Source organism: Seriola aureovittata, chromosome 1, assembly GCF_021018895.1.
Source record: "Seriola aureovittata isolate HTS-2021-v1 ecotype China chromosome 1, ASM2101889v1, whole genome shotgun sequence".
In the NCBI taxonomy this organism is placed as follows: Eukaryota; Metazoa; Chordata; class Actinopteri; order Carangiformes; family Carangidae; genus Seriola; species Seriola aureovittata.
The window spans coordinates 20,584,103-20,598,139 of record NC_079364.1 but is presented as its reverse complement, the minus strand read 5'-3'; the positions used below and the strand labels follow the sequence as shown (position 1 = coordinate 20,598,139).

General features: G+C 38.0%; 1 protein-coding gene across 1 annotated transcript; it reads left to right on the top strand.

Moving 5' to 3' along the window:
• The first annotated feature begins 350 nt into the window (after positions 1-350).
• On the top strand, positions 351-14,032 carry LOC130172209 (nuclear receptor-binding protein-like). The gene is made up of 18 exons (XM_056380733.1): positions 351-656; positions 985-1,373; positions 1,996-2,118; positions 2,824-2,925; positions 3,078-3,167; positions 3,451-3,491; positions 3,625-3,719; positions 4,314-4,397; positions 4,633-4,691; positions 4,775-4,873; positions 5,001-5,133; positions 6,450-6,540; positions 6,844-6,894; positions 7,383-7,518; positions 7,726-7,779; positions 7,945-8,008; positions 10,724-10,779; positions 11,198-14,032. Exons 2-18 carry the CDS (start codon positions 1,146-1,148, stop codon positions 11,255-11,257), a joined length of 1,566 nt encoding a protein of 521 aa, XP_056236708.1. The 5' UTR covers positions 351-656; positions 985-1,145; the 3' UTR covers positions 11,258-14,032.
• The last annotated feature ends 5 nt before the right edge of the window (positions 14,033-14,037 follow it).

The following is a 14,037-nucleotide window of genomic DNA, read 5'->3' as shown; positions in this document are numbered from 1 at the left end:
GAGGGGAACTATCTTGATTGGTCTGGCGCCGCTCAGCAGCAGAACCATATTTGAGTGCGCTTGATTTGAGCTCCTGCATGGAAATTGAGTCGGTAACTGTGCTTCTAAAAGACAAAAAAATTCTACCCTTTATTGCTTTGGCCAAAAAGCGTGTTGTTATGAAGTCTTTATATATTACAAGTGATTTAGTACTTGTAGCTGAATAATATAAATTTGTCTACCAAACGCTATTTTACCGGCGCTGTGCTGGACATTAAACAAACGCACAATGCGCTGTGGGGGCGTTATATGTACTCAGGACTCAACAGATTAGAGCGCATAGATAGAACATTAAAGTTAGTTAAGTAAAATAACATTTGCTAGTGTGTGGTAATATTTTAACGGTGTATTCAATGTAATATTTGTCATTCAACCCCGTGTGTTCTACTTATTGTCATGTTTTAGTAGTAACTACACCACTGCGTTTTCTCCGCGCAAACAAGCGCTCCCCAAGTTCTGCCCGCCCCTCCCACTTCTGCCAGGAGAAAGGGACTTGAAACCCATCAACAAATTTTTATGACGAACTAGCATTTTTGACTAAAGGCGTCTAATTTTACTGTCTTTTCGTCATTATGTAACCGAGGGCTTTTCATTCACTGGTAGTTTTCTGTTCCACGGTAAGATTTTTGTATATTGCAAGTAAACTTTGTGTTAGGTATTTATTTATTTACCTTTCATAGGCTTGCTAGCCGAGGGAAAGTTAGCTACAATAGCTGGTTAGTTTGACTGACTACACTTTTGGTGTTCTGTCACAGTAGTGGCTCTCTGTCTCAAGAGTCTAACCTACCAATGAAGCATACGGCCTAAATTGTCGCTCAGAAGTTAACTAACCTATGCGGAAAGTACTACTTAATGTTAGGAAAGATTATACTTGTTACGTTGTTATCAAATGTAGCAGTAGCACCCTAAAACAAGCCTTCTTTAACATGTGTCATTTGTTTACAGTCCTCCCTCCTTGAGCTCTACCTTGTTGAAAGCCAAGCCAGAGAAGAAGAGGGATATGTGACCACCTCTTACTGGGAGGGGGCGAGCAAGAAAGTGGCTTCCTTGCTTGTTACAGCTCAGGAACAGGAGCCTAGAGAAGGAAAGCCAGCAGAAATTGTGTCATGATGTTTGAGACAGAAGAAAAAGGAGCTTCACCTGCAGCTAGTAAAAAGGCAGATGTCACAGCAGGACACATGTCTAGTAACACTCAACAGGTACAAGGTGGAGCATCTGTGGCCTCCATACAGCCTCCTGCTCCCACAGCAACGGAGGATGAGGATGAGAGTGAAGACGAATCAGAAATTCTGGAGGAGAGTCCCTGTGGCCGCTGGCAGAAACGCAGGGAGGAGGTAAAGGGGGTTAGGAGGCTTTGCTTTGATAGTATCAGGTGAAAATAATGGATAAAGTATGAACTGTTCAAACCATCATTAAGTTAAAAGTTACCCTGTGAGACAAAACATTTCTCTTCAGTCAAAATTCAAAGTGACTTGACCTTTGAGTATGTAGACAAGGGTTACGTCATGAAGCTCAGTTAATTTGATTGATGGATGCAATAGTCTTGGCTCATCCTTTCACATTGCTGCACATGTGTTTTTTGTTTCAAACCATATCATTTTCTTCTAGTTAAGAATAAGATATTATATGGAATATTTTGTTATTTTATCCATGTCAAAACAATCAAACTATAGTATTTTCTATAATGGTATGATTTTCTTTTGTCAATATCCCCCTTTTTCATGTTATTTACACTTCATAAGTCATAAGTATCAAGTAACATCAAGGCAATGCTGCATTCAATCTAGCCAGTGTGTTATCCTATCAAGAGATTTTAGTATGGGCAGAAAAGCGTTGCTTCTCACAAATTGTTCTGTTGTTCTATATTTTTCCAGAACTTATTGTTCTGTGTCTTGTATTACATTTCACAATTTAAATATATGATCTCATATGCGATTTTTTTCCTCTCAAATATAGGTGAATCAGCGTAATGTGCCTGGGATAGATGCTGCATACTTGGCTATGGACACAGAGGAAGGGGTGGAGGTAGTTTGGAATGAAGTCATGATCTCAGAGAGGAAGAACTTCAAACTGCTGGAGGTGAGGCTCAGTGTTACAGAGTAGACGTAAAATGTTAAAGATAGTCGCTTTGGTGATTATAAACTGATTGTCATGTTTTCTTGACTTGTACATTTAATTGAATATAGATGGGCCGTTAACAAAACATATTTTTCTCTGTCAACTCATCTCAGTTTTGGTCAATATCTCATCTCAAAATGTAAAAAAGGGGAAAGAATGCACAGTTAACTTACTTTCATGAATCTTTATGTGCTTCAGTAGTTAATGCACACGTACAGGCTAAAAGAATATAAAGATTGGTTAGGTGAAACTTTCTCTTTTAGAAAAGAAGACATAAACTAGTGATAGTTATAGTAGTGAAAATGATGTAGCTCAGGGTCAATGCAATGTGGGAAAACCAGTGTCAAGCAATGCTAGTGAAACTGAAGTGCCCCACTCCCTTATAGATCCATTATGTAACATTTTAATTAAAAATAACTTTGACAATAATAATAATGGGCAGCTCAGTTGGAAACCTAGATATAATGGTTACTAGAGACATCTGTTGGTTAAAACACTTTCTACTGTAGAGAAAAGTGTAATTCCTTATAGATTTTTTAATATAAATAGTTATTTCAAACTGTATTACCCATCAGCCAGATACAGAAGCATCAGTGCAAAAGTAAAATGTATTATTAAGTTATTATAATTGTGCCATACTTATACATATTTTTTGTTTGTGTTTAGGAGAAAGTGAAGGCTGTATTTGATAACCTGATCCATTTGGAACATGCAAATATTGTGAAGTTTCACAAATACTGGGCTGACACAAAGGAGAACCGGGCTAGGGTGAGTCTCTGGCCTTGCAAGACATTATTGAATTTTCTTCCTGTCAGCTGCATAAATAGTATCACCATTTTCAAAATGAAACCAATCTTCCTTTTTTTTAAATTTACATTTGAACAATGTCTATTATCCCCTTATTTCTTCCTCTTCCTCAGGTGATTTTCATCACTGAATATATGTCATCAGGAAGCTTGAAGCAGTTCCTGAAGAAGACAAAGAAGAATCACAAGAGCATGAATGAAAAGGTAATAACTGACTGTAAATGCACTTTTGATAGAATAAGGGTTTATGAATGTTTTTTTTCTTTAAATGAGCTTCGTATCTTGAATGAGATAAGCTTTCTGGAGTGACGGGCAGTTTGAACAGTCTGATAAACAAATTAATTGGCATTTACATGATGGTGAGCAAAAGAGAAAGAAACTGCAGATGTCCCGTGTAGCGTTTGGCCCCTTGATATACTGCAAGCCATAGTTAATCCATACTGGTAACCAGCAAGGAAGTGCTCTGATAAGATGTATGGTCCTACAGGCTTGGAAGAGATGGTGCACACAGATCCTTTCTGCTCTCAGGTTGGTCTCCCTTTTTCAGACATGTTAAATTCAGTATGGGCCTTCTCGGGAAAATGTACACAAGTGGAAAATAATCTCAACTCTTTTTTATGTTCTTTGTATGTATTTGTGATTTTTTTTTTCTATTGAGCAGTTATCTCCACTCATGTGACCCACCCATCATCCATGGCAACCTGACCTGTGACACCATCTTCATTCAGCACAACGGGCTCATCAAGATCGGCTCAGGTATAGAATTACACCGGTTTCCTCCCACTGTGTTAGGTAGTGGAGCTGGAGCGCTGTTGATGGCATCGAATGTTGCTGAATTATGGATTTAAAGGCTGGAAATTTCACATAATGGTGTGCTAAAGTTCAATGATCCCAAAGTACCAGGGTTGTATGTACAAAAGTAACAGTCACTTTGGCACTTTAACTAAACAATTTTGGCACTTTAACAAAACAGTAAAGACTTTCCATGTGACACAAATTATAGCAATATTGCTTTTGTCTTGTACCAAAAAAGAACTCTGCATTGCATAAGATGTGAACAAAGTGGTGGTGTGTTATGTGGTTTAGAAAACCACTGTTGTGTGTACACAAAATGCTGGCCACAACAGCATCTATGCACTTTGTTTTTATCTCTTGCACTCCCTGTCCTCTAAAGAACAGTTTCCAAACATTCATGATAATTTGCACAATGTAAATGTAGTACTAATTGGTCCTGACTCCATCACATTATTTCTTTCTTGTCTTTCTCTACGTCCTTGGTCTTTATTTTTACATCTTCCTGCTTCATACTCACTTCTCAACATATCCTCTGTATCCCTGCCTCATCTGCAGTTGCTCCAGACACCATTAACAACCATGTGAAGACTTGTCGTGAGGAACAGAAGAACATGCACTTCTTTGCTCCAGAGTATGGAGGTAGACATGACCAAAATGAGACTTTATTGTTATTTCTGTTGTTACTGATATAGACAGTTTCCTGACCTCCAGAATAAACTGGATGATACAGATATATTGGATTACATCTTACAAGTTAGTGCTGCTTTTAGGAATAGGCAATCTCTTAATTTCATTAAAGTCATTAAAAGTATATGGTTTCTCACAAAATGATTTATGACATGATGTCGAAATTATATTCTTTATGTCTTTGTAGCTGTTGATGATGTCACCACAGCTGTAGACATCTATTCATTCGGCATGTGTGCATTAGAGGTGAGATGAGACCCATAATACAATGTAATGGCCTGAGCCCTATCTCAAAGCAATATGTTAATGTGTTTGTTGCTGTGTTGCAGATGGCACTCCTGGAGATCCAGGGGAATGGAGAGTCCTCTAATGTTTCTCAGGAGGCCATAAACAGTGAAATACAGTTACTGGAGGACCCACTGCAGAGGGTAAGATAAAGAGAGAGGAGTATGTGTTTGCATGTTCATGAGTATCTTTAAAGATCATACCAGATTTATCTTTGAAAAGTTTTTGCCAATTCTTTGAAAAGTGTGACACAGATGTTTGTTTTTGTAGGAGTTAATACAGAAGTGCCTCGAGTGTGATCCCAGTACAAGGCCTACAGCCAGAGAGCTGCTGTTTAACCAGGCTCTGTTTGAAGTACCACTGCTAAAACTGCTCGCTGCACATTGCATTGTCAGTCACCAACGTGAGTCTTTAACAAACACACACACACACACACACACACACACACACAAAAAGAAATTTTAAGTTTTGTTGTGCATCCGATTCGTAAATAACTGTCCATCACAATGTGATGTAAAATGGCTCATACTCTATATATACAGTATATATTTCAGATGCATGGTTGGTGATCCAGGCAAATTTTGATTGGCTTTTAACAAAAAGAAAATCAAATTAACCACAAATTAGTAAGTGATCACTACCATAAACACTTTCGGGCCGTGCTTGCAGGTGCCAGCATCTCTACATCTGCAGTTCACACTGTGAAGAACATATTTTTCTTTGGAGTTCATTGTACAATTGTGTGGACAAAAAAATGTGAACTTAAATGAATGCGGCTGTTGCTCTACACTCACACAGCACTTTATTAGGAACACCATACTAATACTGGATTTGTCCGCCCCTTTCTTTTAAAACAGCCTTAATTATTCGTGATATAGATTCCACAAAACAATGGAAACATTGTCATGATTGCATCACATCATTTATGCAGATTTGTCAGCTGCATATCCATGATGCGAATCTCCTGCTCTATCACATCCCAAAGTCGTTCTACTGGATTCAAATCTGATGACTGGGGAGGCTACTGAAGCACACTGAACTCATTATCATGTTCATGAAACCAGTTTGAGACAACTTTTGCTTTGCAACATGGTGCATTATCATGCTGGAAGTATCCATTAGAAGATGGTGAACTGTGGTCATAAAGGGCTGCACATGGTCAGCAACAATACTCAGATAGGCTGTGGCATTCAAACAATTGATTGGTATTAAGGGGCCCAAAGTGAGCCAAGAGAACATTCCCCACACCATTACACCACCACCATCAGCAGCCTGGACTGTTGACACAAGGCAGGTTGGGTCCATGGACTCATGCTGTCGATGCTAAATTCTGACCCTACCATCTGCAGCCTCAGCAGAAATCCAGATTCATCAGACCAGGCTACGTTTTCGCAGTCTTCAACTGTCCAGTTTTGTTGAGCCCATGCTCACTGCAGCATCAGATTTCTGTTCTTGGCTGACAATGAGAGGAACCTAACATGGTCCTCTGTTGTTGTATCCCATCCACCTCAAGGTTCAACGTGTTGTGCGTGTTTTTCTGCTCATCACAGTTGTAAAGAGTGGTCACATGATAAACTGGCCACTGAGTTCACATTATAATATACCAGAATGATTTCCATACAGAGACACACTTAAAACTTATTCAAGTATCAATTTTAAGATATTTATCCTAAAAGTCAACCTTATTCAATAATTCTTCAATGATTTATAAATATCCAGACATGATTCCTGAAAATGCCTTAGAGGAGATGACCAAAAACCTGGACCCCAACCTGGTCATCGCTGAGACAAAAGAGGATGTTCAGCTCAAGTAAGTGCCCGAAACCAGTATCTATGTGGCAGTGGTGTTCGGCACAGATACAGTAGCCAAAAAACAAAACAAAAAACAACAGCTTTGATGTTATTCTTAAATTCTTAATTTGTTTAGTGCACAAAGATATATTTTCCAGTATAAAATGGCAGGCATAAGTTAAACACAGTAACAACATTAAAAAAAATGTCAAAATCACCTGTCTTAATAATTTTATTACTTATTTTACTATCGCATTTGAAATTCTTTGGTCCTCATACCTCAAACTGTATAATAAGTGAGATTCCTTTTATTCCTCTGTAGGCTTTTGCAGTTTCCTGCTTTGGAGCTTGATAAATTCCTGGAGGATGTGAGGTGAGAAGCAAATCAGTGTTGTGTACTGTGAGGGTTTGAACTAGCTCAGTTGTTAAGGTGAGCTTTTTATGTTATTAAGCCCCAAAGATACAACAACACTATTTGGCCACACAGGGGCAGTAATGGACTATGTGACTATCTTTGTATGCTCTCTTTAGTTTTTAGACAAAGTACAGTAATGTATCCATCCTGGTTACCTGAACATATGAAATTTTAAGACAGACACGGTTCATATAAAACACATGACACGTTTTTTTGTTTCGTTATGTGTATTTTAGTTTAACTGGAGATTTTGTTGGATCAATATTCAGTTTTCTATCACCTTGCACATCTCTCTTTAATCTCTTCTTAAATTTGTTACTGTTCCATCCTCAGTCTATTTACAAATTGTAATTACTTTATATAACATGCATCCCATTCATGCTTTCTGTCTTCCATGTTTTCTCCACCTCTCCCTTTCTTTGTCTTTCCATCCCTCCCTGGGTCAGGAATGGTATTTATCCAATGACAGCGTTCGGGCTGCCCTGTCCTCAGCAGCCTCAGCAGGAGACGGTTAAATCTCCTGTTGTCATCCCCTTGGTCAAATCCCCCACCCCTGAACCTGCAGAGCTTGAGACACGGCGGGTGCGTACAACAAACTATACCGCATATTAAAAAATGCAGTCACAATGGTGGCTTTTCACAAGTAATGATCTTGACGCTAAAGTTCCTCATTTTCATGATCAATCTCTTATTCGAAATATAGACTGCACATTTGTGAAAAGTATTCTGAAATTTTACCAACACTATTTGAAAACCATTCATATTTAGATTACCATACTTCTCCTGCAGGTCATTCATATGCAGTGTAATGCTGAACCTGTTGAGGAAGGAGCAAAGTTTCATGTGAGTCTGTTTAATAACATTTACAAATTGATCATTTATTGTTTAACAAATTCAGAATGCAACATTTAAGCTTCCCCTCATTGACCAACAACATGATATTATACCAACTATTTGTTTCCTAGGTGTACAAAAGTTAAAAAAAATTTTCTGTTTCTCTTCTTTTAGCTAACATTACTGCTGAAACTGGAGGACAAACTGAATAGACATCTAAGCTGTGACATGTTACCTCGTAAGATCAACTCTTTGCATTCTGTTTTTATGACGTGTGGTCCTTTTGTCCATTTAGACGGTTTGGTTTTACAGCTTGTGTTTAGGGTTGAAGAAGAAGTTGAAGTTCGATAGAATTACATGATTAGAGGTAATAATAGCTGATAAGGCTGTTTCTGTATCAATTACTGCAGAGCTCAGTCCCCTGTACTCCCAGTTTTAATATACAGTATCTCTTCATATGTGTGGACTGTCATGTAGCAAAGTGAGAGGGAGATTCCAGAGAGAGCTTGAAACGCAGATGGCGTCACAATATACAGTATGCAAGACTATTTTAGGCAGGGAGACCGACTGTTGCCCTGTGCGTCACGAAAACCATGCACCTCTATTTTGGACCAATTTATTTGGATTACATACTTGAATTGTTAATGGCCATAGTAGCTTTTAAAACCTTTTTAATGTTTTCTTGTAAAACAACAGGGAGTTGTCTTTACAACTTTACTTCACTTATTTGTTTTAGAATATACATCAATATTTCAGGATTTGCATCTCACTGCTTTGTCACAGACAAGACTAAAGGAAGGCAAATGAGGAAATAACACAGAACACAACTGCTGCATGGTCAGAATAATGCAGTCTGTATGATCCAATGTGCACATGTACACACAGGTATGGCAGGCATGTATAATGTTGCAGGCGTGTGGGGAATGCCAGGCCAGTGAAAGGCTGCAGCTGACAGCTGTCACCTCCTGTGTCGCGATCTGACCATCTTTTCCCAGGCGTTCATCTCCCTGTCTCTCGTTCACCCACACAAACACACACACAAACACACACACACACACACACACACACACACACACACACACACACACACACACACAGAGTCTCTATCAAATGCTTAGACATTTTCACTGGACCACTGGACTTTCTTCTGCCCTTCCTCTCTTCCTGTTTCTTACATTGTATTTCTTCTTCCTCTTGAATACCAACAGCCTAATACCACTGGCACACACACTGGAACTTCACATCCATGCGCACCCACACACACAAATCAGCCTCATAGACACACCCTGTCCTATTTGTAAACAGTCCCTCCTACTGATATCAGGATATATTCTTTCCAAAGCTTTGCTTATCAACCACACCAAAGTCCAAAGTCACACTGCAGTGTCACTAGCTAACTAACCCACTTAAATGTCACCCCATTGGCCTTTTGCATGGTTCTTCTACACCCTTTTCAGTGCATTGACAACTGAGGCGTGTTTTTATTCTCAAAACTAAATAGACACAAATCAGCAAGGAACTCTCTCCCTCTGCTTCAGTATCAATCCCTTTGGCATATGGCTGTTGGCTGCTTGTGTTTCTCTTTTGTTAATGTCAGAGTTGTTGGATGCTCCATCTCCTCCACTTGTTTATCTTGTTCCAGCCACATTCCTTGTTCAGTTGTAAATTGACAGCTAGCTTATTAAAAATCAGCAGACCCTGACAACTCCTCTGCTCACTAGGCACAGGAAAAGAATGTCCTAATTTGGTGTGGTAACTAAAGTAATAATAAAAAAACTCATTCACTAATCAAAATCCATTTATTACAAAAACAGGTCAGGAATTGAAAGGAGGATTATGTACAGTTTGTATATCTTAAAGTTTTTAGGACAAAGTAGACGTCGGAAGTTAAAAAAAGAGTTTATATCAGGAAGTCAGATCTGGTTTGTTGTGAATGTTTTTTCCTGTAGTAAAGTAAAATCCAGCATTCCTTATGTTTGCATAATTTAACCTTGCATATATGTTGTTTACACCTCTGTTGATGTAGTTCTGTTGTTTGCTCTGTTAACTTTCCCTCAACATGCCTTATATTTTCACCAAAGGTAGTGAGTTCTTATTCGTTATAATCAGACTCAGTCAAAGCATGAGTTATTTTATATTACAAAAGGTTGTGTAGATGCATTGCAACATGGATTCTTGACATTATTGAAATCTTAATATTTGCTTTTTCCAAGATAAACTGTATTTGGTCCTGTATGATTGTTGAAAGTTGAGTTTTGAAAGAAGTCTTACCTGGAATTTACAGCAGATTTTAAGATTAACCAAAAAAAAGTGGATAAACTTACACTTACATTTGGTTTATAGGACAAATACAAGGCTCAATAGAACAACAATGGAAAAAGTATAAAAAATATTAGACCAGAAAAAAAGTTATGGACACTCTAAAGAAGAGGAAACTGCAAGCGTCTGTCCATTAAGTTGATAAGCCTTCAATAACAAGAAGAATATTTTAAAATCCAACATGTTTTAACATATCATTCCCAAATGAAGACCATGCTGGTTGAAACATGTTGGCTTTTTTATTTTCCTGCCAGATGAGTCCCATTTTGTACTCCGTCCTTTTTCAACTGTATTGGATGTCACTTAATGAATGCTTTGCTAGATGTCCACAGGAATATAAAAATGGGATTATGAAAATACAAAATGGGTTCACAGGTGCAGAGAGCAACGGCAGTAGCTGGTGTTTGGTGATTTTTTTTATTGTGTTTAAGGTGGGATTTGGATTTAAAAGCTGCATCTGGACTACATTATTATGAATGTGGTATTTACCCTAAGCCTGACCTTTATTCAGGTGCAGGTGTACGTGTGTTGTAGTATTTGCATAACTTCAATAGAGATGATGGGTGACTGGTAGAATTGATGTGAAGCTGATGTTATGAATTACTGTAACTAACTGTGCTCATGTGTGTTTCAGAGGAGAATGTTCAAGAGTTGGCTGGAGAGTTGGTGCAGCTGGGCTTAATCAGTGAGGTGGGTGTTTGGTGTGGTAAAGAGAGATTCACATTGACTGTGTGTGTATGTGCTTGTATTTGTGTGGTTGACACTGTAGGTGAATGTGCTATTTCTGCAAAATGTTTGAAAATGCAGGTGATTTTAAAAGGCGTGGTGACCCCTGATGCTACTACATACCCTCCAACTCACTTTCCCCTTAAAGAGCTTTATGCACGCTTACTGCATGTACTCTGGTGCCCACTCACTAAAAAATGCACACAAACCCACTCTCATGTTGTGTAGTCACTTCATCTCTCTGTGGGTGAGAGTATATGTAGACTTTCTTCATAATGAAGAACTCCATCCTCTTATTGGATAACAACAGTTCTATCCCTTGTTTGTTGTTTTGAATTTCGAGCGTCTGTCATTGCTGAAAATGTTTGTGTTCTCTTCACAGTTGGACCAAAACAAGATAGCATGCCTACTAGAAGAAACTTTCAGCCAAGTTCTTCACTAGCAAGGGTTTCATCAACCGTGTCTCCTCACAAATACACTCTGTCAAACCGATTACACATTTTTTTTTAATTACTCAACACAGTGGCTATATTTAATGTTTTTTTGTATCATTATACCAAACCATAGGCAGCAATGTGACCAAAAGTGTAAGTTTTTCCTTGGAATCAGGGACTAAAACTTCCTAAAAGCACATAAAAGCTTTAATATGAAGCCAGTTTTACTCCAAAAAAGGCACATGCATTTTATTTAAGTCAAAACATACATATACGCATACATACATGGAATTATTTTGAATGAACTGGCTATCAAGCTGGCTGTTAAGTTTAATTAAAATATATTAATGCTGCAACAGACATTTTGATTACAACAGTACTGACTAGATTACTTGCAGCTTTATGATGAAACCCAGTTTTTCTCAAGCACAGTTGTATTATAGTGAGGTGTTTACATAATGAATTGCTTGGCCGGCCTGTGTCCCGGGATGAAACAATCTAAATCGTCATCAAAGACTGATTCAGGCCTTCACTTGAGTCACATCACATATTAACTCTTGTACTAAATTTTACTAGTTGGACCTACACCCTTTGAGCACCACCAAAGAAAATTTTTACAAATTAAGCTAACCCTTTTTTTTTCAACCAATGTCATTTCATGTGGTTCTCTCTTTCATTTTGCTGGATTGCAAAGAGGGAACCTTCAACTTAATTTTTTAAATAGAACTATTTACCCATGGTTAATGTTTGTAAAAGGCCATTGATGCACAACAAAATGTATGTGCATTACTGCATAACACATTTTGGTCGGGCATCTTGCCAGCTCTCTCTGGAAGATAGTCACTTTGAGGTACTGTGAACTTAGTGTTACTGAATTTCCGTTTTGTGTGTTTGATTTTATATTTTTGCTCTACTATTTGCCTTACTGTGGGCCTACGCACATGCCCTAAAGTTTTCTTTTTTCCAATTGTTTTTCTTATTTTATTAATTGTTTTACCATTTGCTGCTTGTTGGGTTCACACATGCTACTCTGCCTTTAAAATTCATTCATGTGAGACTTGTGTCGTGAACTCAGCTGCCATATGCTGTAGAAAGAGGACCTAGCCTCTTGCTGATACATCCATGTGAGAGTTTCATGTTTTATTTATGTTACAAATACTGTATATCAGGTGTTTTTCTTTACTTATTTCCCTTTTGTTTACTTAAGTTCCACATGGAGACCACATTGTGGAGAATCTGAGCCAATACAGAACTTCTCTAGTTTGTTTTCTGTTGCTTTTATTTTCATCTGATCATTTGATAAAAGTGGGACCTAGTGGATTGACAATATCGTTCACAGGTTTACCAAAGCTTCTAAACTTGAATAAAATATTTTACATCATGCAGGTCTTGTTTAGACTTGCATTGAGATCAAGGAGTTGCCTGTGGCCTTTTTGTGACAGTTTGGCTCAGAATTCTTTGTGGACTACTGGTACTACTGTGTCCGAGAGCTCACATAATTCAGTATCTTAAACAGGCAATAAGAATATATCATAAAGTATCAATATGTATTGGAAAACACAAAACAACAGTTGAGATATTATTGCATAGAATAGCTTCCTTTGATCTGGTATTTTATTTAAATTGTATTTTGTCTTACAATCACTCTGCCAGCTTAAGTTCCGGCAGAGCTTTCCTCTGGTTGTTGAGTTGTAATGTTAAATTGCAAACATCACTAATGAGATCATATTAATCCAATGATCTCCACTCGTGTATTTCTTGAGTATTTTTTTATGCCTCTGCTCCAGAGACAGCCAGGGCCAGAGGCATTATGTTTTTGAGTTGTCCGTATGCATGTCCGTCTGTCCGTCCATCCGTCCGTCCGTCCGTCCGTCCGTCCCATTCTCGTCAACACAATATCTCAGTAACACCTCGAGGGAAGTTCCTCAAATTTGGTACAAACGTTCACTTAGACTCAAGGATGAACTGATTAGATTTTGGTGGGCAAGGGTCAAAGTTTGAGGTCACTATGACCCACAAATCATGTTTTTGGCCATAACATACGAACTCATACACTAATTATGACATAATTTAACACAAATATCTAATAGGATTAAATGATGAAGTGATGACATTTTATATCCAAATGGTCAAAGGTCAAATTCACTGTGTGAAAAACACTTTTGGCCATTATTCAATGTTAAACTTGGGAAGGGGAGACCGTGACCATATTTCCTGCACCTTTGTTGGTTGGTGGAAGCATACAACCAAGAGGCAGTAATTCTAGTTTTAGTGTATTCTGACAACTATTATGCTCCAAACTGCATATTTTGCTGTACATACCTTGTGTAGCGCATTTTAATACATTGTTTACTTTGTTCTCCTCTGTTTGTATGTCTATTTGTGAACTGTTGAGATTGTATATCCCAAAGATATGTTCTTAAGTTAGCTAGTAGAATGTAAATGCACCACTCCTTGTATAGAGAAGTTGAAAAATCCAAAAAATGTTTTTATCAGAGCAGCTTTACACTGACTCTGTCTTTCTATCTCTCTCTCCCTGTCACCCTCTGTACCATCTTTTCCACTCAAATTACCAGTGGTGTTGAAAGTGGTTATTATATAATCGCACATGATGGGCAGCTTTAGCCTGTTACTCCAGGTTAGTAGTTGTGGTTATATTTGGATATTCTTATATTTTGTATATGACATGAATGTCAGTAACTGAGTGTCTTTTCTGAGACGTGTATCCTGACAAAAACTGCAAAGTATGACTGGTCTTTCAAATAAATGTGTGAAGTGCTTGACTTTG